Source organism: Equus asinus, chromosome 11, assembly GCF_041296235.1.
Source record: "Equus asinus isolate D_3611 breed Donkey chromosome 11, EquAss-T2T_v2, whole genome shotgun sequence".
Taxonomy (NCBI): Eukaryota; Metazoa; Chordata; class Mammalia; order Perissodactyla; family Equidae; genus Equus; species Equus asinus.
Window position 1 is genome coordinate 2,577,577 of NC_091800.1, and position 25,491 is coordinate 2,603,067.

A 25,491-nucleotide genomic window follows, 5' to 3' on the forward strand; every position below is an offset into this window, starting at 1 on the left:
ATATTTCCGTCTTCCTCAATTTTTTGGAATAGTTTGAGAAGAATATGTTATAAATTGTTCTTGAATGTTTGGTAGAATTCTCCCAAGAGGCCATCTGGTCCTGGACTTTTATTTTTGGGGACGTTTTTGATTACTATTTCAATCTCTTTACTTGTGATTGGTCTATTCAGATTTTCTATTTCTTTTTGATTCATTTTTGGGAGGTTGTAAGAGTCTAAGAATTTATCCATTTCTTCTAGATTGTCCAGTTTGTTAGCATATAGTTTTTCATAATATTCTGTTATAATATTTTGTATTTCTATGGTATCCATTGTAATTTCTCCTCTTTTATTTCTAATTTTATTTATTTGAACCCTCTCTCTTTTTTTCTTACTGCGACTGGCTAAGCGTTTGTCAGTTTTGTTTATCCTCTCAAAGAACCAGCTCCTTGTTTCCTTCATCCTTTTTACAGTCTTTTTTTGTTTCCATTTCATGTATTTCTGCTCTACTATTTGTTATTTCCCTCCTTCTGCTGAGTTTGGGCTTGCTTCATTCTTCTTTTTCTAGTTCTGTTATGCGTAGTTTAAGATCATTTATTGAGCTCTTTCTTATTTGTTAACGTAGGCCTGTGTTGCTATAAATTTCCCTCTTAGGACCACTTTTGCTGCGTCCCATAAGAGTTGGTATGGTGTGTTTTCATTCTCATTTGTCTCCAGATGTTTTTTGATTTCTCCCTTTATTTCTTTGGCAACCCATTGGTTGTTTAGTACCATGTTGTTTAGGCTCCACATTAGTGTTCCTTTTCTAGCTTTTTTCTTCTAGTTGATTTCCAGTTTCATGTCATTATGGGTGGAAAAGATAGTAGACAGGATTTCAATCTTCCTAAATTTGTTCAGGTTTGCCTTGTTTCCCAGTATGTGCTATATCCTTGAGAATGTTCCATGTGTGCTTGAGAAGAATGTATATTCTGCTGTTTTTGAGTGGAGTGCTCTCTCTATATATATCTTTTAAGTTCATCTGGCCTAGGTTTTCATTTAAGTCCACTGTCTCCTTGTTGACATTTTGTCTGGATGATCTGTCCAGTGATGTAAGTGGGGTGTTGAGGTCCCCTACTATTACTGTGTTGTCGTTGATATCTCCTTTTGGGCTTGTTAATAGTTGCCTTATGTACTTTGGTGCTCCTGTGTTGGGTGCAACATGTTTGTAAGTGTTATGTCGTCTTGGTGAGTTCCTTTTGTCATTATATATTGCCCCTCTTTGTCTCTCTTTACCTGTTTTGTCTTTAAGTCTACTTTATCTGATGTAAATATGGCAACACCTGATTTTTTTGTTTGCTATGAGCTTGGAGTATTGTCTTCCATCCCTTTGCTCTGAGCCTATGTTTGTCTCTAGAACTGAGGTGTGTTTCCTGGAGGCAGCATATTGTTGGGTCTTGTTCTTTAATCCATCCTGCCACTGTCTTTTGATTAGAGAATTCAGTCCCTTTACATTTAGAGTAATTGTTGATATATGAGGGCTTAATATTGCCATCTTATCGCACATTTCCCGGTTCTTCTGCATTTCCTTTGTTTCTCGTCCTGTGTATTTTGGACTACCGATTTGATTAGGTAATTTTCTCTGTTGATTTTCTTCATTTTCTGCCTGTTTATTGTAAATGTCTCTGTTCTAATTATTTGTTTAATGGTTACTCTTAGGTTCATATGGAAAACCTCACAGTTGAGATAGTCTGTTTTCTGACAGCCTCTTATTTCCTTAGATTATACTGATTCCATCCCTTTCCTCTTTCCCTTCTGAGTTGTTTTTCTCATGTCTTTTTCCATCTTGTGTTGTGAGTTTGTGGTTAGAGTGATGAGATCATTTTTGTTTTGGTGTTTTCCTTCTCTTTATCCTTGATGTTAAATTTAAGTGTTTACTAACCTGATCTGATAGAGAGCTACTGTTTTCTGTTCATTGCCTACCTATTCATCTCCTTGCTCAGGGCTTTGTAGCCCTTTCCTCTTTTTTTTTTTTCAGTTATGAGGGCCTTCTTGACGATGTCTCGTAGGGGGGATCTTGTGGCAGTGAACTCCCTTAGCTTTTCTTTATCTGGGAAAGTTTTTATTTCTCCCTCATATCTGAAGGAGATTTTCACTGGATAGAGTATTCTTGGCTGAAAGTTTTTGTCTTTGAGGATTTTGAATGTCATTCCCCTCTCTCTCAGCCTGTGAGGTTTCTGCTGAGAAGTCCACTGAAAGCCTGTTAGGGGTTCCTTTGTAAGTTATTTTCTTCTGCCTTGCTGCTCTTAGTATATTTTCTTTGTCCTTGACTTTTGCCAGCTTCACTACCAAATGCCTTGCAGTGGGTCTTTTTACATTGACAATGTTTGGAGGTATGGAGGCCTCTTTCACATGGATTTCCAGCTCCCTCCCCAAGTTTGGGAAGTTCTCAGCTATTATTTCTTTGAACAAGCTTTCTGCTCCATTCTCCTCCTCTTCTCCCTCTTGAATACCTATAGTCCTTATGTTGCATTTCCTGATTGAGTCAGATATTTCTCTGAGAGCTTCCTCATTTCTTTTTAGTCTTAGTTCTCTCTTCTCCTCCCTCTGAAGCATTTCTATAGTACTATCCTCTAACTGGTTGATTCTCTCCTCCATATTGACAGCTCTGTGTTTAGGGAATTCAGATTTTTCTTTATTTAATCCATTGTGGTTTTCATCTCCAACAATTCTGACTGGTTCTTCTTTATGGTTTCAGTCTCCTCTGTGAAGAAGCTCCTGAGTTCGTTAATTTGTCTTTCTGTGTTTTCTTATAACTCATTGAGTTGTTTTCTGATAGCTGTTTTGAATTCTTTTTCATTTAGGTTATGGATTTCTGTGTCTTCAGGGTTGGTTTCTGGGTACTTGTCAGTTTCCTTCTCGTCTGGAGCTTTAATATACCTAGTCATCCTGCTTAATGGAGTAAATTTTTGCTTCCCTGTGGTGCTCTTATCCGATTGCAGCTGCCACGTACCGCCACTTGGTGGGGATCAGGTGCTGTGTATTTTGGGCCCAGCATGAACAGGGGCTCCCCAACTCCAGCTACTGACTCGTTTTCTCTCTGAGTGACTGATCGATGGCAAATCTGGACCACTGGGCAGTGGGAGGGTTGGTTCTCCCCTTCAGCGCTTCCCCTAGCCCCTACTTGTCTTTCTGTAGTGAGCTCCGTGCGATTGCAGGACTGTGCAGTTTTTTTCCCCAGTGCTGCTGCCAAGCCCACCACACTGAGCTCCAGACGATTCTTGGGCTGGAGTACCAGGTGGGGGCCAGGGCACCTCTCTTGGCTGCGCATTTTCCCCTCTGCTGCTGCCACACTTTCTGTGCCATGCTCTGGATGATTCTGAGGCTGGATTACTGGGCAGGGTTGGGGAAAGCTCTCACCTGCGCACTTCCCCTTTCATGACTGCCCCACTCTCCACACTGTGCTCCAGACAATTCTGGGGCTGCAGACTTTCCCCACCACCACCAAGGTCTCTGTGCCTTGCTCTGGGTGATCCTGGGGCTGGAGTGCTGGGCAGGGACTGGATACCTCCCTCACCTGTGCGCTTTCCTCACAGCCACTGCTGTGCTCTCTGCACCATGCCCTGGACAATTCTGTGGCTGTATTGCCACACGGGGGTGGGGAACCCTTTTCACTTGTGCCCTTCCTGCCACTCTGTGACCTGTCTCTCTCTACAGAGCTCCTGCAGACCAGCTTCCACTTCCTCTGGAGGATCCAGCCCCACCACCACCTTCAGGCATATGGCTGCGTGGGTCTCTCAGATGTGTTTTGTGATATGTGTATGTCCTCTATTGGTGTGTGAATGTCGTTTTGGTTGCATCTTAGAGGGGAAGGTCCAAGGGAAGTGCTCATTCTGTCATGATCCTGATGTCTCTTCAGCAGTTCTTTGTAATTTCTCTGCACCTTTCTCTCTTCTACTTTTGTGGCTCCCATAATGCGTATGTTGGTCCTCTAGAGCGTGTCCCTCAAGTCCCTTAAGCTCTGTTCACTTCTCTGCATTCTTTCTTCTTATCCTCAGACTCAATTATTATTTCAGTTGCCCCATCATCAAGTTTGCTGATTCCTTCTAATCCTGCTCAAATCTGTGGTGGCACCCTTCCAGTAAATTTTTCATTTTGTTCATCATACTTTTGAGCTCCAGAATTTGTTTGGTTCCTTTTTATATTTTCTGTCTCTTTGTTGGTATTCTCATTTTGGTCTTTTATCATATTCCTGATTCCCTTTAGTTATTTGTCCAGGTTTTCTTTACTTTTTGAGGATATTTAAGACAATTGTTTTAAAGTCTTTGTCTAGTAAACTTGATTCATGTTTCTTCAGGGATGGTTTCTAGCACTGTATTTTCTTCCTTTGAATGTGCCATGTTTTCTATGTCTTTGTATGCCTTGTGGTTTATTATTGAAAATTGGGCATTTGAAGTTCTTTGAAAAGATAAAGTTGACAAAGCTTTATTTAGCTAGACTAGTCATGAAAAAAGGAGAAGCCTCAAATATATTAATCAGAAATGAAAGAAGAGACATTACAACAGATACCACAGAAATACAAAGAATCATAAGAGACTACTATGAACAAATACGCCAACAAGTTGGACAACCTTGAAGAAATACATAGATCCCTAGAGATATACAACCTTCCAAGACTTAATCACAAAGAAATAGAAAATCTGAAAAGACTTGATGCTAGTCAAGAGATTGAGTCAGTAATGAAAAACTTCTAAACAAAGTCTGGGAGCAGATGGCTTCCCTGGTGAATTCTACCAAACATTGAAAGAAAAATTAATACCAGTTCTTCACAAAGTTTTGCAAAACATAGAGGTGAAGGGAACACTTTCAAACTCATGTTATGAGGCCAGCATTACCCTGACATCAAAACCTAACAAGGACATCACAAGAAATGAAAATTGCAAGTCAGTATTGCTGATAAACATACATACAAAAATATTCAGCAAAATATTAGCAAACTGAATTCAACAACACATTAAAAGGATTAAACACCATGATTAAGTGAGATTTATTATAGGGATGCAAAGATGGGACAGCATCGACAGATCAGTGTGGTATGCCACATTACCAAATAAAAGATAAAAATCATCTCAACACCAAAAAAGCATTTGACAAGATTCAGCATGCATTTATGATAACTCTCAATAAATTGGATATTGAGGGAATGTACCTCATCATAATAAAAGCCATTTATGGCAGACCTACAGCTAATATCATACTCAGCGGCAAAAAGCTGAAAGCTTTTCATCTAAGATCCGGATGATGAGGATGTCCACTCTCGCCACTTGTGTTCAACATAGTATTGGAAGTCTTAGCCAGTGCAGTTAGGCAAGGAAAAGAAATAAAAGGCATCCAAACCAGAAAGGAAAAAATCAAATGGCCACTGTCTGTGGATGACGTGATATTAAATATAGAAAACTAACTTCACCAAAGAACTGTTAGAGCTAATAAAGAAATTGAGTCAAGTTGAAGGGTTTTATTGAATTTCTATACCCTAATAACAAACTATCAGAAAGAAAAGAATCTCATTTACAATTTCATCTAAAGAAATAAATACCTAGGAATGAAATTAAACAAGGAGACAGAAGACCTGTACACTAAAAACTATAAAATATTGATGGAAGAAATTGAAGACACAAATAAATGGAAAGCTGTTCCATCCTCATGAATTGAAATAATTTATATTGTTAAAATGTCTGTACTACCCAAAGCAATCTACAGGTTCAATGCAATCCCTGCCAAAATTCCAATGGCATTTTTCATGGAACTAGAACAAACAATTCTAAAATTTGTATGAGGCCGCAAAAGACCCTGAATAGCCAAGGAAATCTTGAGAAAAAACAAAGCTTAATGCGTTATGCTTCTTGATTTCAAACTATTTTACAAAGTTATGGTAATCAGAACAGTATGGTATTGGCCTAAAAACAGATAGAAATCAATAGACGAGAAAAGAGAGCACAGAAATAAACCCATACCTATACGGTCAATTAATTTATGACAAAGGAGCAAAGAACATACAATGGGGAAAGGACAGTCTCTTCAATAAATGGCATTGGGAAAATTGGACCACTGTCATCCACCATACACAAAAATTAAATAAAAACAAATTAGGGGGGGATCCAAGATGGCGCCGTGAGTAGTCCTCTTTGTCTCTTCCCCTTCGAGTCTACAATTATTTGGACACTTATTGCTTAACAAAGGATATCCAGACAGCATCTCAGGACGTCTGGGAGACCCACGTGACTATACATCGGAAGGCGGACGGACTTTCCTCCGGGAGGATGTGGAAATAGGTGAAAACTCTCCGACCCCGACCAAACAGCCTAGTACCCGCAAGCAGCTTTCTTCCAACGGACACCCCCAGAAGATCAACACACATCTAGGGCAGGAGCGAGCACATAACAGAGGAGCGACGGTGGAAACAGGTGACCAGAACCCTACCTAAACCCCCCGCAATTACTCCTAAACGCAGAGGGAAACTTTGGAGTTGCACACCTGGGCCCGCGGGGAGAGTCTCTCCCCACCATTGGCGGGGAGATCCCGCCTGGTGTTCGTGGCGCCCGGAGGGTGCCAGAGAGAGTCGCTGAGGGTACAGAGGTCTCCCGGATGCCACTGCCGGCATGGTGGGGCTAGGGATTGCCGGAGATCTCCAAGTGGACTGGGGCTGGGTGAAGCTCCAAAGACTCCACGCCCCGGAGGGGAAGCTCCGGAGTTCCGCCCGGGCAGCAGACAGAACTCTCTGTCTGCCTTTAGCGGAGGGGCTACGCCCAGCATTCAACTCCGGGAAAGTCCCGGAGAGAATCCCAGAGGGAAGGGCGACCCCCAGCTGCCATTGCCCGCCCCGTGGGGCTAGGGATTGCCGGAGATCTCGGAGAGGACTGGGGCTGGGGAAGCTCCAGAGTTATGCCCAGGCAGCAGACAAAACTCTCTGTCTGCCATTAGCGGAGGGGCCACGCCCAGCATTCAACTCCGGGAAAGTCCCGGAGAGAATCCCAGAGGGCGGGGTGACCCCCAGCTGCCGTTGCCCGCCCCGTGGGACTAGGGATTGCCAGAGATCGCGGAGAGGACTGGGGCTGGGGGAAGTTCCAAAGGCCGGCTCTGCACCCCGGAGGGGAAGCTCTAGAGTTCTGCCTGGGCAGCAGACAGAACTCTCTGTCTGCCTTTAACGGAGGGGCCACGCCCAGCATTCAACTCCGGGAAAGTCCTGGAGAGAATCCCAGAGGGCGGGGCGACCTTCAGCTGCCATTGCCCGCCTCGTGGGGCTAGGGATTGCCGGAGATCTCGGAGAGGACTGGGGCTGGGGGAAGCTCCAGAGGCCCGCTCCGCGCCCCAGAGGGGAAGATCCAGAGTTCTGCCCAGGCAGCAGACTAAACTCTCTGTCTGCTATTAGCAGAGGGGCCACGCCCAGCATCCACAATACTGGGAGGGTCCCGGAGAGGAGAATATTAGGCAGGGTAGCAGCTGACCAGCTACCACTGAAATCAGGATCTCCGGCTATCCCCCCAAGTCAGGGCAAAGGGCTCCCCGAGTTCCTGGGGAACAGGACTGGGGCTGGGGGGAGTTCCAGCGACCCAGCTCCGTAGCCTAGGGGGAAACCCTATAGGCTCACAGCGGTCTCAGGGAAAGCCTCTGTACAGCACCAGTAGAAAGCACCCAGCCGGCAGCCACAAGGCTAGAAGACCCCAGGACAAAAGCAGCATAGTTAGGTGAACTAACCACAGACTGTAGAAGATGCCAATAGCTCTCCTGCGACCCATAGTGGACAAGTGAGATTTTGTGGGTGCCGACAGCAACGGAGCGACAAATATAAGTGATCTCACCCCGGCCGCTGGAAAAGCCCATAACACCGTTGCAGACCCCAAGGAGGGAGCACGTCTAGGTGGGCTGCAACAGTAGGCACCAGCAGCATGAAGCCCCCCTGTGACGGCCCCCACGGCAGAGGAGGGAATCCAAAGGACCACTGGGACTACAAGGAGGGGCCCAGGCCCAGTTAGCAACTGCGGACAGGGTTCCTGGTTGGTGCAGTATAAACAGCTGCTCCCCCACCGCAGCAGCTGAAACAAGTGAAAGGAGCAACTAAACTCTATCTCCATGCAGAGGCACAAATCAACAACATCAAGCAATATGAAAAAATACATTAAATCTCCAGAACAGAAAGAAAATAACAAATACACAGAAAAGAATCCCAAAGAAAATGAGATATATAACCTAAATGATGATGACTTCAAAACAGCCATCATTAAAATACTCAATGAGTTAAGAGAAAATTCTGACCGACAACTCAACGAGTTCAGGAGCTATGTCACAAAAGAGTTTGATACGATAAAGAAGAACCAAACAGAAATATTGGAAATGAAGAACACAATAGAGGAGATTAAGAAAAATCTAGATGCTCTGAACAGTAGGGCTGATAATATGGAGGAAAGAATTAGCAATTTGGAAGATGGCAATAGAGAATTGCTGCAGGCAGAGGAGGAGAGAGAAGCAAGACTAAAAAGAAATGAAGAAACTCTCCGAGAATTATCAGACACAATTAGGAGATGCAACGTAAGGATTATAGGTATACCAGAGGGAGAAGAGAAGGAGAAAGGGGCAGAAAGCCTATTCAAAGAAATAATGGCTGAGAACTTCCCAAATCTGGTGAGAGAGATGGATCTTCAGGTGACAGAAGCCAATAGATCTCCAAACTTTATCAATGCAAGAAGACCAACTCCACGGCATATAGTAGTGAAGCTAGCAAAAGTCAACGACAAGGAGAAAATACTAAGGACAGCCAGGCAAAAGAAACTAACCTACAAAGGAACCCCCATCAGGCTATCAGCAGATTTCTCACAGAAACTTACAGGCTAGAAGAGAGTGGAATGATATATTCAAAAATCTGAAGGACAAAAATCTACAGCCGAGAATTCTCTACCCAGCAAAAATATCCTTCAAATACGATAGAGAAATAAAAACTTTCCCAGATAAACAAAAATTAAGGGAGTTCATTGCCACAAAACCTCCTCTTCAGGAAAACCCTCATTCCTGAAAAATCCAAAAAAGGAAAGGGACTACAAAACCAAGAGCAGAGGAGATAAGTAGAAGGACAACAACAGAGAGTAGCAGCTCTTCATCAGAACAGATTAAACCATGGGATGAGAAACAAAGGAAATTGAAGAAAACCGGAAAACAAGACACAAAATGGTAGTGGTAGGCCCCCACATATCAATAATCACTCTAAATGTAAATGGATTGAACTCCCCAATCAAAAGACACAGAGTGGCAGGATGGATCAAAGAACAAGATCCAACAATATGCTGCCTCCAGGAAACACACCTCAGCCCCAAAGACAAACACAGACTCAGAGTGAAGGGATGGAGAACAATACTCTAAGCTAATAATGAACAAAAGAAAGCAGGTGTCGCTATACTAATATCAGACAAGGTAGGTTTCAAAGCAAAACAGATAAAGAAAGACAAAGAGGGACAGTATATAATGATAAAAGGGACTCTCCACCAAGAAGACATAACACTTATAAATATATACGCACCCAACACAGGAGCACCACAATTTGTAAAGCAACTCTTAATAGAACTAAAAGAAGACATCAACAACAATACAATAATAGTAGAGGACCTCAACACACCATTAACACCAATGGACAGAACATCCAGACAGAAAATCAACAAGGAAATAATAGAATTAAATGAAAAATTAGACCAGATGGACTTAATAGATATATATAGAACACTTCATCCAAAAACAGCAGGTTACACATTCTTCTCAAGTGCACATGGAACATTCTTAAGGATTGACCATATTTTGGGAACCAAAGCAAACATCAATAAATACAAGAGAGTTGAAATAATATCAAGCATCTTTTCTGATCATAATGCTATTAAACTAGAAATCAGCTACAAGAAAAAAGCAGAGAAAGGTGCAAAAATGTGGAGACTAAACAACACGCTTCTGAACAAACAATGGATCATTGAAGAAATTAAAGAAGAAATCAAATATTATCTGGAGACAAATGAAAATGAGAACACGACATACCAAATCATTTGGGATGCAGCAAAAGCAGTCCTAAGAGGGAAATTCATCGCAATACAGGCTCACCTCACTAAACAAGAAAAAGCTCACATAAGCAACCTCAAACAACACCTAACAGAACTAGAAAAAGAAGAACAAGCAAAGCCCAGAGTCAGTAGAAGGAGGGAAATAATAAAAATAAGAGCAGAAATAAATGATATTGAAACAAAAAAGACAATAGAAAGGATCAATGAAACAAAGAGTTGGTTCTTCGAAAGAATTAACAAAATTGACAAACCCCTAGCCAGACTCACCAAGAAAAGAAGAGAGAAATCGCAAATTAATAAAATTAGGAATGACAGAGGAGAAATCACAACAGATACCAATGAAATACAAGAGATCATAAGAGAATACTATGAAAAACTATATGCCAACAAATTGAACAACCTGGAAGAAATGGACAAATTCCTAGACTCCTACAATCTCCCCAAACTGAATCAGGAAGAAACGGAGAATCTGAATAGGCCAATCACAAGTAAGGAAATAGAAACGGTAATCAAAAACCTCCCCAAAAATAAGAGTCCAGGACCAGACGGCTTCTCTGGAGAATTCTACCAAACATTCGAAGAAGACTTAATACCTATCCTCCTCAAACTGTTCCAGAAAATTGAGAAAGATGGAGTACTCCCTAACACATTCTATGAAGCCAACATCACTCTGATCCGCAAACGTGACAAGGACAACACAAAGAAGGAGAACTACAGGCCGATATCACTGATGAACATAGATGCAAAAATCCTCAACAAAATTCTGGCAAACCGAATACAGCAATACATCAAAAAGATTATACACCATGATCAAGTGGGATTTATACCAGGGACACAGGGATGGTTCAACATCCGCAAGTCAATCAACGTGATACACTACATCAACAAAATGAAAAACAAAAACCACATGATCATCTCAATAGATGCAGAGAAAGCATTCGACAAGATCCAACACCCATTTATGATAAAAACCCTCAATAAAATGGGTATAGAAGGAAAGTACCTCAACATAATAAAGGCCATATATGACAGACCCACAGCCAACATCATACTCAATGGACAAAAACTGAAAGCCATCCCTTTGAGGACAGGAACAAGACAAGGGTGCCCACTTTCACCACTCCTATTCAACATAGTACTGGAGGTGCTGGCCAGAGCAATTCAGCAGGAAAAAGAAATAAAAGGAATCCAAATAGGTAACGAAGAAGTAAAACTCTCGCTGTTTGCAGATGACATGATCTTATATATAGAAAACCCCAAAGAATCCATAGAAAAACTATTAGAAATAATCAACAACTACAGCAAAGTAGCAGGGTATAAAATTAACGTGCATAAATCAGTAGCATTTCTATACACTAACAATGAACTAACAGAAAAAGAACTCAAGAACTCAATCCCATTCACAATCACAATGAAAAGAATAAAATACCTTGGGATAAACTTAATCAAGGAAGTGAAGGATCTATACAATGAAAACTACAAGACTTTCTTGAAAGAAATTGACAATGACATAAAGAGATGGAAAGACATTCCATGCACATGGATTGGAAGAATAAACATAGTTAAAATGTCCATACTACCTAAAGCAATCTACAGATTCAATGCTATCCCAATCAGAATCCCAAGAACATTCTTCACAGAAATTGAACAAACAATCCTAAAATTCATATGGGGCAACAAAAGACCGCGAATTGCTAAAGCAATCCTGAGCAAGAAAAGCAAAGCCAGCGGAATCACAATCCCCGATTTCAAAACATACTACAAAGCTACAGTGATCAAAACAGCATGGTACTGGTACAAAAACAGGTCCACAGATCAATGGAACAGAATTGAAAGCCCAGAGATAAAACCACACATCTATGGGCAGCTAATCTTCGACAAAGGAGCAGAGGGCCTACAATGGAGAAAAGAAAGTCTCTTCAACAAATGGTGCTGGGAAAACTGGACAGCCACATGCAAAAGATTGAAAATTGACCATTCTTTTTCACCACACACCAAAATAAACTCAAAATGGATCAAAGACCTAAAGATTAGGCCTGAGACAATAAGTCTTTTGGAAGAGAATATAGGCAGTACACTCTTTGACATCAGTTTCAAAAGAATCTTTTCGGACACTATAACTCCTCAGTTGAGGGAAACAATAGAAAGAATAAACAAATGGGACTTCATCAGACTAAAGAGCTTCTTCAAGGCAAGGGAAAACAGGATTGAAACAAAAAAACAGCTCACTAATTGGGAAAAAATATTTACAAGCCACTTATCCGACAAAGGGTTAATCTCCATAATATACAAAGAACTCACACTGCTTAACAACAAAAAAACAAACAACCCAATCACAAAATGGGCAGAGGACATGAACAGACATTTCTCAAAAGAAGATATGAATATGGCCAATAGACACATGAAAAGATGTTCATCATCGCTAATCATCAGGGAAATGCAAATCAAAACTACACTAAGATATCACCTTACACCCGTTAGATTGGCAAAAACATCCAAAACCAAGAGCGACAAATGTTGGAGAGGTTGTGGAGAAAAAGGAACCCTCATACACTGTTGGTGGGAATGCAAACTGGTACAGCCACTATGGAAAACAGTATGGAGATTTCTCAAAAAGTTAAAAATAGAAATACCCTATGACCCAGCCATCCCATTACTGGGTATCTATCCTAAGAACCTGGTATCAGAAATCTCAAGAGTCCGTTGCACCCCTATGTTCATCGCAGCATTATTTACAATAGCCAAGACGTGGAACCACCCTATGTGCCCAGAAACTGATGATTGGATAAAGAAGATATGGTATATATACACAATGGAATACTACTCAGCCATAAAAAAAGACAAAATTGGCCCATTCACAACAACGTGGATGGACCTCGAGGGTATTATGTTAAGCAAAATAAGCCAGTCAGAGAAAGACGAACTCTATATGACTCCACTCATAGGTTGAAGTTAGTATATTGATAAGGAGATCAGATCGGTGGTTACCAGGGAAAAGGGGGTTGGGGGGAGGGCACAAAGGGGGAAGTGGTGTACCCACAACATGACTAACAAAAATGTACAACTGAAATCTCACAAGGTTGTAATCTATCATAACATTAATTAAAAAAAAAATTATGGGAGGAAAAACTTGAAAAAAAAAAAAAACAAATTAAAGACTTGAACCAAAGACCTGAAACCATAAAACTCCTAGAAGAAAACATAAGCGGTAAGCTCCTTGACATCAGTCTTGCCGATGAATTTTTTGGATCTCACGTCAAGAGCAAAGGCAACTAAAGCAAAATTAAGTGGGACTACATCAAACTAAAAAACTTCTGCACAGCCAAGGAGACAGTCTACAAAATCAAAAGGTCAGTGTAATGAAAGGGAGAAATCTGCAAATTATATATTTGATAGAGGGTTAAACAAAATATATAAAGAACTCATACAACTCAGTAACAAAAGAACAAATTATTCAACTGAAAAATGGGCAAAGGACCTGAATAGACATTTTTCCAGAGAAGATCTTCAGGTAGCCAACAGATAGATAAAAAGATGTTCAACATCACTAATCATCAGGGAAATGCAAATCAAAACCACAGTTTGTGACCTCACACCTCACACCCATTAGAATGGCTATTATCAAAAAGATAAGAGATAATAAGTGTTGGCGAGGATGTGGAGACACTGTTGGTGAGAATGTAAATTGGAAAACAGTATAGAGGTTCCTCAAAAACTTGAAAATAGAACTACCATATGATCCAGTGATTTCACTTCTGGGTATTTATCCAAAGAAAACGAAAACATTATCTTGAAAGGATATATGCATCCCTATGTTCATTGCAGCAATATTTGCAATAGCCAAGATATGGAAACAATGTAAGTGTACTTCAGTGGATGAATGGATTAAAATAATGTGTGTGTGTGGGGGGGGTGTTATGTGATGGAGTATTATTCAGCCATAAAAAAGAATGAAACCTTATGATTTGCAAAAACATAGATGGATCTTTAGGGTGTTATTCCAAGTGAAAGAAGTCAGAAAGGGAAAGACAAATACCATATGATCTCACTTATATGTGGAATCCTTAAAAAAAAATAATAAACCCTCATAGATACCAAGAACACATTGGTGGTTGCCAGAGGCAGGGAGTGGGAGGTGAGCGAATTTGGTGGAGGGGGTCAAAAGGTACAAACTTCCAATTATATTTATTATAAAATGAATAAGTCATGGGGATGTAACGTACAGTATGATGACTACAGTTGATGATACTCTATTGTATATTTCAAAGTTGCTAAGAGAGTAGATCTTAAAAGTCACAAAAAAAAATGTGTATGTATGTTAATGGGTGTTAACTAGACTTATTGTAATGGTCATTTTACACTATATATAAATATCAAATCGTTATGTAGTACACTTGAAACTAATGTTATGTGTCAATTATGCCTCAATTAAAAAAATAAAAATTAAAAAATAGAAAATTGGGCATTTAAAAAAACAACCACCTCTTCCAGGCTTTACGGACTGGCTCTTGGCTGTGGGCAGTCCTTCACTGAGTAGCTGAACATTCTCTGAGCCTTGGGATCAGCCTGAAGTGAAAGCTTAAGTATTCTCAGGTCTTTTCTGAGCATATATCTTGGGTGAGTCTAAGTGTAGCTTTTTTTTTCATGGAGGTCACATTGGTTTATAACATTGTGTAAATTTCAGGTGTACATCATTATATTTTGACTTCTGTATAGACTACATTATGTTCACCACCAAAAGGCTAGTTTCCATTTGTCACTGTAGAAATGACCTCTTTTAATGCTGTTTCCCTCCCTCTGCCCTCCTTCGCCTCTGGTAACCATCAATCTGTTGTTTTTATCTATGTGCTTACTTGCTTTTTGTATTTTTTTAGTTACCTTTTTTTTAAAGGTATACTTTTTGGTGAGGAAGATTGGCCCTGAGCTAACATGTGATGCCAGTCTTCCTCTTTTTTTTTTTCTCTCCAGAGCCCCAGTACATAGTTATAAGTCATTCTAGTTCTTCTATGTGAGTTGCCACTGCAGCATGGCTTGATGAGCAGTGTGTAGGTCTGCATCCAGGATCCGAACCAGCAAACCCTGGGCCACTGAAGTGGAGCATGTGAACCCAACCACTTGGCCATGGGGCTGGCCCCCTGTGTTTTATATTCCACATGTGAGTGAAATCATACAGTATTTGTCTTTCTCCTCCTTACTTATCTCACTTAGCTTAATACCCTCAAGGCCCATCCGTATTGTCACAAATGGCAAGATTTTATCTTTTTTTATGGTGGAGTAGTATTCCATTGTGTATATATATCACATCTTCTTTATCCATTCATCCATCAGTGGGCACTTAGGTTGTTTCTGAGTCTTGGCTATTTATTATAAATAATGCTGCAGTGAACATAAGGATGCATGTATCTTTTCAAATTAGTGTTTTCATTTTATTTGGATAAATGGAATAGATGGATCATGTGGTATTTCTATTTTTAATATTTTGAGGAATATCCATGCTGTTTTCCATAGTGGCTGGACCAATTTACATTCCCACCAGCAGTATTTGAGCGTTCCCTTTTCTCCACAACCTCTCCAACACTTATTTTTTGTTATTTTAATAATAGTCATTCTGACAGGTGTGAGGTGGTATTTCATTGTAGTTTTGGTTTGCATTTCCCTAATAATTAGTGATGTTGGACATCTTTTCATGTGCCTGTTGGCTGTCTATAATCTTCTTTGGAAAAATGTTCAGGTCCTCTGCCCATTTTTTAATCGGGTTGTTTGGTTTTTGTTGTTGAGTTGTGTGAATTCTTTATATACTTTGGAGGTTAACTCCTTATCAGATGATTTGCAGATATCTTCTCCTAGTCAGTAAGTTGTCTCTTCGTTTTGTTGATGGTTTCCTTTGCTGTGCTGAAGCTTTTTAGTTTGCTGTAGTCCCATTTGTTTATTTTTTCTTTTGTTTCCCTTGCCTGAGGAGACATGTCCAAAAAGATATTGTTAAGATTCCTGCCAAGGGGCTGGCCTGGTAATACGGCAGTTAAGTTTGCACGTTTTGCTGTGGTGGCCTTGGTTTCGCCGGTTTGGATCCCAGGCATGGACCTACGCACTGCTTGTCTAGCCATGCTGAGGCAGGCACCCCACATATAAAATAGAGGAAGATGGGCATGGCTGTTAGCTCAGGGCCAGTCTTTCTCAGCAAAAAGAGGAGGATTGGCAGTAGATGTTAGCTCAGGGCTAATCTTCCTCAAAAAAGAAAAAAAGATCCCTGCCAAAGAGCATATGTTTTCTTCTAGGAGTTTTATGGTTTCAGGTCTTAAGTTCAAGTCTTGAATCTATTTTGACTCAGTTTTTGTGTCTACTCTAAGATAGTAGTCAACTTTCATTCTTTTCTATGTAGCTATTGAGATTTCCCAACATCATTTATTGAAGAGACTTTCCTTTCTGCATTATATTTTTTTGGCTCCTTTGTTGAAAATTAGGTGTCCATCAATATTTGGGTTGATTTCTGGGCTCTAAGTTCTGCCCCATTGACCTGTGTGTCTGTTTTTCTCCCAGTACTCAATGCTCCATTGATTACTATATCTTTGTAGTATACTTTGAAGTCAAGGAGTGTGATACTTCCAGTTTTGTTCCTTTTTTTTTTTTTTTTTTTGGTGTGAAGACTGGCCCTGAGCTAACACCTGTTGCCAATCTTCCTCTTTTTGCTTGAGGAAGAGTGGCCCTGAACTAACATCTGTGCCCGTCTTCCTCCATGTTGTATGTAGATTGCCACCACAGTGTGACTTGATGAGTGGAGTAGGTCTGTGCCTGGGATCCCAACCCACAAACCCTGGCTGCCGAAGCAGAGCTCACCAAACTTAACCACTGCACCACCTGCCCGGCCTCCCAACTTTCTTCTTTTTTCTCAGGATTGCTTTGGTTGTTCAGTGTCTTTGGTCTAGTCAATATAAATTTTAGGATTCTTTGTTCTATTTCTGTGAACAATCTCGTTGGCTTTTTGATAGGAATTGCACTGAATCTGTAGATCACTTTAGGTAGTATGGACATTTTAACTATGTTAATTCTTCTGTTCCATGAACATGAATTTTCTTTCCATTTCTTTGGGTCGTCTTTGATTTCTTTTGACAATGTCTTATAGTTTTCAATGTACAGGTCTTGTACTTATTTGGTTAAATTTATTCCTAGATATTTTAATCTTTTGATTGTGTTTGTAAATGACATTGTATTTTTTACTTCTCTTTCCACTAGTTTATTGTTAGTGTATAGAAACAAAACTGATTTTTGTATATTGGTTTTTTACCCTGCAACTTTACTGTATTCACTTATTCTTTGTAATAGTTTTCTGATGGATTCTTTAGGGTTTTCTTTGTATAAAATCGTGTCATCCTCAACTAGTGACAGTTTTACTTCTTCCTTTCCAATTTGGATACCTTGTATTTCTTTTTCTTGCCTAGGACTTCCAATGCTATGTTGAATGAAAGTGGTAAGAGGGGGCTTTCTTTCCTTTTTTCTGTTCTTAGAGGGATGGCTTTTGGTTTTTTCACCAAAAATAAGTGTGATGTTGGCTGTGGGTTTGTCATTTATGGCCTTTATTGAGATATTTCCTTCTACACCCATTTTATTGAGAGTTTTTGTTATAAATGGATGATGAATCTTGTTGAATGCTTTATCTACATCTATTGAGATGATCATATGATTTTTATTACTCACTTTGTTAGTGTGGTGTATTGCAATGATTGATTAGAGACTGGTTTTATTTCCCGGCGTATGGTCTATCTTTGAGATTGTTCATGTGCACTTGAGAAGAATGTGTATTCTGCTGCCTTTGGATGGAATGTTCTATATATATCTATATAGTCCATCTGGTCTAATGTTTCATTTAAGGCTGATTTTTTTCCTTGTTCAATTTCTGTCTGGATGCTCTATCCTTTGATGTAAGTGAGGTGTTAAAAGTCCTCTACTGTTATTGTCTTGCTGTCAGTTTCTTCATTTAGGCCCCTTAGTAGTTGATTTATATACTTTGGTGCTCCAATTTTAGGTGCATATGTGTTAATGTTAATAAATGTTCTGTCTTCTGATGAATTTTCCCCTTTATCATTATAATTTCTATCTTTGTTTCCTGTTATCTTTTTTAGCTTGAAGTCTGTTTTGTCTGAGGTAAGTATGCCTACACCCCCTTTCTTTTGGTTGCCATTTGCTTGGAGTATCATTGAGCTTATCTTTGTCTTTAGAGCTGAGATGGGTCTCCTGGAGGCAGCATATTGTTGGGTCTCATTTTTTAATCCATTTAGCCACTCTGTCTTTGGATTGCTGAATTTAGTGTGTTTACATTTAAGGTAATTATTTATTTATGAGGACTTAATACTACCATTTTATCTCTTGTTTTCTGCTTATTCTGTATTTCCATTGTTTTTTCTTCTTTGTGTTTCTGTCTGCCCTTTCAGTTCAGTGATTTTCTGCAGTGTGTTTCTTGTTTTCCTCTTTTTTTATGTTTTGTGACTCTGCTCTGAATTTTTGTTTTGTGGTTATCATAAGGTTTATATAAAGGTTCTCATAGATGAGATAGTCCTTTTTCTGCTGATAGAAACTTATCTCTATTAGCCTATCCAGGTTCTATCCATTTCATCTTCCCCTTCTATTTTTTTGTTGACCCAAATTATCCCTCTTTGTATTGTGAGTTCATTACCAAAGTGAAGTGTATAGTTATTTTTAATGCTTCCTATTCCTTTAACCTTTATGTTATTATTAAGTGTTTACTAACCTGTTCTGATACAGAATTGCAATTTCCTGATTCTGTGTATTACCTTAAGGGATCAAAGTTTTGTATACCTTTGCATTCCATTTCAGGTAGGAGAGCTCTTTTCAAGATTTCTTGTAAGGCAGGTCTAGTGGTAATGAACTCTCTCAGCTTTTTTTATTGTCTGGGAAAATATTTTTCCTGAATATCTGAAAGATAACTTTGCTGGATAGAGTATTCTTGGCTGAGAATTCTTATCATTCATTATTTGGAATGTATCATTCCATTCTCTCCTAGCCTGTAGAGTTTCTGCTGAGAAATCTGCTCATAGCCTAATGGAGGTTACCTTCTAGGTTATTGGGTTTTTGCCCCCTGGCTGCCTTTAATTTCCTTTGTCATTGACTGTTGACAGTTTTATCATCATATATTTTGGAGAAGGTCTTTTTGCAGTGAGATAATTGGGTTTTCTATTAGCTTTATGGATTTGTATATTTAGTTTCTTCTCTAGGTTTGAGACGTTTCCTACTTATTATTTATTTAAACAAGCTCACTGTTCCCTTCTCTCTCTATTCTCTTTCTGGGCTTCTAAGTTATCCTTATGTTGCCCTTTCTAAGGGATCAGATAATACTTGTAGAATTTCTGCTTTTTTTTCTCCCCAAAGCCCCAGTTGTATATCCTAGTTGTGTGTCATTGTAGTTCTATGTGGGATGCTGCCACCGCATGGCTTGATGAGTGGTGTGTAGGTCCGTACGCAGGATCTGAACCAGTGAACCCTGGGCCACTGAAGCAGAGTGAAGGAACCCAACCACTCGGCCACAGGGCCAACTCCTCCGCATTTTCTAAAAATCTCTCTTCTCTTCTACCTCCATCATTTCTAGATTTCTATCTTCGAACTCGCTAATTCTCTCTTCCATATGCTCTGCTCTCATAGCTCATTTGTTGGGTTCTTGAGCTCCAGAATTTCTGTTTGGTTCTTTTTTAGATTTCTAATCTCTTTGGTAAAGTCGTCCTTCTAGTCATGCATTTTATTCCTAAGTTCATTGAACTGCCTTTCTGAGGTTTTGTTGTTGTTGTTGTTGTTGTAGCTCTTTGAGTTTCTTCATGACAGCTATTTTGAATCTTTATCAATTAGATCACAATCTTTCATGACGTTATGTTTGATTTCTGGAGAATTGTTCTTTTTTGTGTGTGTGATGCTGTGTTACCATGGCTTTTTGTGGTGCTTGCTGGGTTATTCCTTTGCCATAGCAAGGACTTTTCTTAATTAGGGGTAGCTTTGTTTGTTTTGATTCAAAGTTTTTAACTGGTTAGAGATTAGAGAACTTTCTTTTGTTGTTTTATTAGGTGGTACTATAGTGCTAGTTTTTGGATTCTGTTACCTGAGCTGTCTCTGGCTGTATTGGAGGGATATGTACATTCTACTTTCCACTGCATCTGTCAGGGTATCAACAGTACTCTTGCATTGCTGCCAGAACTTATAGGGGTCACTGATTCCTTGCTCTTGCCAGTATTTCCCTGGTTTCTGGCCTCACCAGTCGGGGTACAGAGATGGCTGATACCTCCACCACATCTGGTATCACCTGGTTAGGAAGCTCTGCTGCTGTGGGTGGAGCAGGGAAGGAAGGTGCTGTTACCCATTGCCTTGTGCAGGCGCCACTGCACTTGGCGCTCCTGTGTGCACCTGTGATGCTGCTGTCAGGCTCTAACTTGTGGCTGGGGGCCCACTTATTGGGCTCCGCCTCTGCTGCTGCTCCACTCCCCGTGGCCACAGGTGCCACCACAACTGGCTGGCTGGAGTTGCTTGCGTGCCTCCACTGTTTTGAGTGTGATTTTTTTGATTCCCTTGTATACATGGCTGCTTTTAAATGTATTAATTTCCCAAAAAATCTAACCCCAGCTTCTCCTCCAAGCCTCAGATGGTCTGTTGTGTGTCTACCTCTGATCTCTTGTCCAAGCATCTATAGCTGTTAATCTTCCTGCAGCCTTCCCAAGCAGTGCTTGCTGCTTCTCACTCATCTGAGCTCCAAGTTAGGTGAAGTAGACTAGTTCCTCAGGCAGCCCCCCAGCAAAGTAGAAGATTGCAAATAAGGTTTGTTATGCTCCCTTTGGTTAGAGAGAAGTAATTGGGAACTGTTCTGCCTTCTTTAGACCAAGACTGCACCGTGCCAAGGGGTCTGTGCAAGGACAAGTGAAAACATCATGAAATTTCCTGTTGTTGTGAATGTGGCTTTCTCTTAATTGGGCATTTGCTTGGTTGCTGTACACTTTTGTCTATTTTCCAGAGTTCCTATAAGGTTGTTTTAACCAATTTTGGTTATTATTTGACATCTCCACTGGGAAACAAGGGCTTAGATCCTAGTCTGCCATTTTGCTGATATCACTCCAAGAGCATGAGTTTTTAGGAACCGTACTATAACTTATCAAAATGAGCATTTTCTACCCTAAAGAAATGACTTTCAGACGTTATATATACAGTTAGTAAAGTTTTTGGAATACCTCTTCACTTTCAGAGCCTGTGTTCACATTCTTATTATTCTTTGGTGTGGAAAACTCTCCTTTTTTGAGGCCAGATTTAACTTTGAGGAAATAATGAAAAGTTATTTGTTTGGTGAATAAAATAATACGTTAGACACTGCAGTTTTGGGTACAAGATATTTTAATTGCCATAATAAGGTAATTCCACCACAGGCACAGAAAACGTTTTGGATAATGAGGTGAAAATAATGAAGGAATAGCTATATGGGCTTTCTAAGTGATTAGTTTGAAGATTCTGGTTAATTGATACACAAGTTCTGGTTTGGTGAAGTCTATTTTAAAATTCTGTTTTATATTCATGTAATATGTGTCTATTGATGGAAATTTTAAAATGTGCAGGTAGATCCTGCAGGGGAGGAAGGAGTACAAATATGTCTTTGTAATGGCTCAAGTGACTGCAGGAATGCTAGGGTCTCTTACTTTATGTGGAATCACCTAGGGTCTGTCTAACCTCTGTAAGTCAGTGGCAGCTGTGTCTGTGACATGATAGCTGTATTCTTCTACAAAATTTACTTTTTCTCTATACATGCATAGCTTTCAGCTGTAATCCATTTCAGTTCAGTTGAATGCCTCATTTAACCACATTGTGTTCACTAGTTCATAAACTAGTGAAATTACCCTTTCAATATGGTTCGTTACTATAAATTATTTGTTGTATAAATATTTATGAAATACTGCAAAATAACTTTGGTATCTTAATGAAGGAAAAAGAACCTCTGTGAAGAAGTAGTAAGAAGTACAGATGATTATTTATCAAATGTAATAATGGCTAAAAGCTACATTGAAGGAAAAAAAAATGATTTGGATGCAGCTATGAAAATAGCAAGAGAGTTAAAATCAGCACCTTCCCTAAGGATGTATTGTGACCTGAATCAGGTAATTTAAATAGTTTATAATGTGAATTATTTCTGTGGTAGCTTATTTTGCATACTCTGGAATATGATATGTTAGGCATAAGAAGAATTTGTTTTTCAGATTATCCTAACTTGTATTGGGATCAGTTTAAAATTCTTAGGTATTTGGATTCTAAGACAAACATTAATAAATTTGTTTAGCTTTTATTATTTACTACTTAGGGAAATGGTGCAGTAAGGTCTTTATGACATGTGATCTGAGAGCAAATAGGATGACACTGAGTCAAAAATTATTGTTTCTCGGACACTTGAATAAAAAGTGAGCATCAAGAAGAGCAGCAAATTAAATGGGACTCTTTTCTTTTCATAAACAATTTAGGTATTAATATCAACTCTTGGTTTAAAAACTTTTCAAACTCACACACAAAGAGAACAGTTTACTGGTTACCAGAGGGGAAGAGGGTGGGGATGGGCACAGGTGGTGAAGGGATGCATTTATGTGGTGACTGACACATAATGATGTACAACTGAAACTTCAAAACCCAGCAAACTTCTCAAGATCCATTCAGGTTTTTCTCCCCCCACTCCCCACCCCAAATGTGAGGTCAGGACACAAGGTGTTTCAACTCTGTCCTGTCATCTAATCATGTGCCTAGAAGGCAGGGTTGGGCAAAAATAGAAACATGTTTCTTGTGAGATCTTCGGCAGGACAGGGTTAACTATCAATCCTCTTTGCTAGTTTCTACCTTGCTCCGTTAGATCCTTTGAATCCTCAGGGCCTCCTTTCCCATAGATAATCAGATGTTTGGACTGAACTGAGGTATAAAAATAGAAGCCATTGGTTCACCTGCCTCCAAAGTCTCTAAATTAGAAGAGTTTGCTACCATCTTACTCCCTCCAACTGTAATTCTAAGGAAATAATCATCGTTTCCTGTGTATTACGCATGAGGCGTTAGAAGATTTAAAAAAGTAGTAAGATTTGGTCTTTACCCTAGTTAGCTTCATTAGGAAGGTGGGGCAGAAACATTTGAGGATAGCAATGCAGGTGCAAAATGAATCTGACCAGAATTTTCTCTGATTATATAGCTATATCCTATTTATTAACTAGTGTCTTTTGTTGCTGTTACCTGTTGATACACATCTCCAAAAGATTTTAAATTCTCTTAGGGGAAAAAGTCATAAACACTTGTTTGCATCCCTTCCTTTGTGTGCCTAAAAATCAAATCTTGAACACATTAATTAAATACCTAAAGAGTATAGTTTTCCTTCTAAAATCTTACTCTGTTTCAACAGTAGTTATAAGAAAAGAAAATTCACGTGGGCGCTGCTTCTCTCTTGATTCTAGATTATCCGGACTTTGAAGTTAACATTTGAGAGTGAATTGTCACAAGTTAGCACTCTAAAACTAAGGAACTCTCCCAGGTAAATGTTGTAATTCAGGAGAATATAACAATTAAGTATAAAAACATATTAGAGCCTAGACTTATTAAAATAGCAAGCAATTATAAAGTTGAAAATTTGGGTCACAAATGTTTCCCAAGTTAGCAACCAAATGAAAATTAGTGTAATTTATGATAAATTACAAAGTTATTTAAATGTTCATTCTTTTACAGTTTTTAATGTCTGCAGCTGATTTTTATCTAGAAGTAATAAACTTGTATCAGAACATTTACTTATGTGCTGGGTGTTTTATTTTAGGTTGAATATGAATTGCAGTGAGATCGTCTGCATGTTCAACAATATGGGAAAGATTGAATTTGAGAACTCAACTAAGTAAGTATTTATAAGAATGGGAACATGCCGTTAGTGTCTGACATGGCCTCAGAGACAGAAAAATTGATATTTAGTATGATTCATAAGCTGAAAAATAATGTAAAGGGCAAAATAGTTTCTGTCAGTTAAATTCTGTGTAAAATAAGAACTAAAAGATCTAGAAGGTATCGATATTCAGTGATACGTGTGTCAAAGGTATCTTTGAGATTCATTCACTCAGCCAGCATTGACCACTGATTTTTTGTGCTAGACACTAACACCCTAGATATTGAGATACAGAGAAGTTGTGATAAGTAGAGGATGACACATGTGAACAATAAAGTGCATAAATGCTATGATAGTAACAGATGCAGAATTTAGCAGAGATGTCAAGGAAGGAAATAGTCAGTTCTTCTGGGACTTGGAAAGAGAAGATATTTTCCCTCATCTGTGAAAAATGAGTAGCAATTGGAAAGGAGGACAAAAGGGAGGCATCTTAGCAGGGAGAAATATATGGTCAGTGAGGTAACATACTACATTCAGGGAACTGCAGATAAGAAACCAAACGTAGGTAGTAACACTGGAGAGGAATAGATAATGATAAATGCTGAACAGAGAAAATTGATAAAACTTAGTAGTTGTTTGAGTGTGAGGAATGAGGAAAAGGCAAGTGTCATCAGTGATTTACGGTCAGGCTTTGGTGATGAAGTTGATGGATTGTGGTATTATTCACCAAGATTGGGAATACAGAAAGGACAGAAGTTGGGAGGGGGAAGATAGTGGACATGTTGAGTTACTGTTTACCAGATATCTGGGGAGAAATGTCCAGAGGGCAGTTGGCTGTATGTGCAGAAACTTAAGAACAGGTCTTAGACTTGATGCTGGTTTTAAGAGAAGTGAGAGTAGATGGTTTAGAAACGCCCCAAAAGAAATAAGTTCATTTACTTGTAGATGGTATGTCTCCGGGGGAAATTGTCTCCCAAGAAGCATCACAGTCATTACCTTAGGGAAAGTATCAGAGTCTGGCCTACAGTTTTATAAGCTCAGCAGCAGACATGAGCAGATCCACTCTAAGCCAGGTGAACTCATAAGCCAAATTCACAAAACTGATGCAGAATACCAGTTTATGAACTTAACGGCAAATATAATTGCCTCAGGGACTAAGAATACTTATGTTGGCATTCTTTTCCAATATCCAGACAGACACAAGAAGCCAAATTATTGGAAGTTGCTTTGTTTGTGGTCTTGTTTGGAATAAAGGGAATAAGATTAATCAAATAGCTCAACAGTGGTAGGCCTAGATAGCCTGCTGCGTTCCTTGTCACCACATTCCTTGTCTCCCTGTCAGAGGACTGGAATACCAGTCCTTTGACTCAAGTCATCTTTCCCCAGATACAGAGCCCTGCCCCATATTTGCTTCTGTGACTTTACTTTTTGTGCTTCTGTGGATAATCATCCTCCTTTCTAATCAGTACATTCTTCTAGATAGTTTTGTAAATTGAATATTGTTAATATCAAATATTTTTAATACGAAAGACTATTGTGTCTCTTTAAGAGTCTGTATTGATCTTGTCTTTATTTT

At 39.4% G+C, this 25,491-nt stretch overlaps 1 protein-coding gene across 2 annotated transcripts in view; it reads left to right on the top strand.

Annotated features, from left to right (window-relative positions):
- RNF17 (ring finger protein 17) overlaps window positions 1-25,491 on the top strand; it is a 154,370-nt gene that overhangs the window by 25,174 nt on the left and 103,705 nt on the right. For both annotated transcript variants that reach the window (XM_070520312.1, XM_070520313.1), the window contains exons 7-9: window positions 22,008-22,179; window positions 23,503-23,579; window positions 23,856-23,930. In XM_070520312.1, the coding sequence (XP_070376413.1) occupies window positions 22,008-22,179; window positions 23,503-23,579; window positions 23,856-23,930 (324 nt within the window). The remainder of the gene's footprint in view (window positions 1-22,007; window positions 22,180-23,502; window positions 23,580-23,855; window positions 23,931-25,491) is intronic.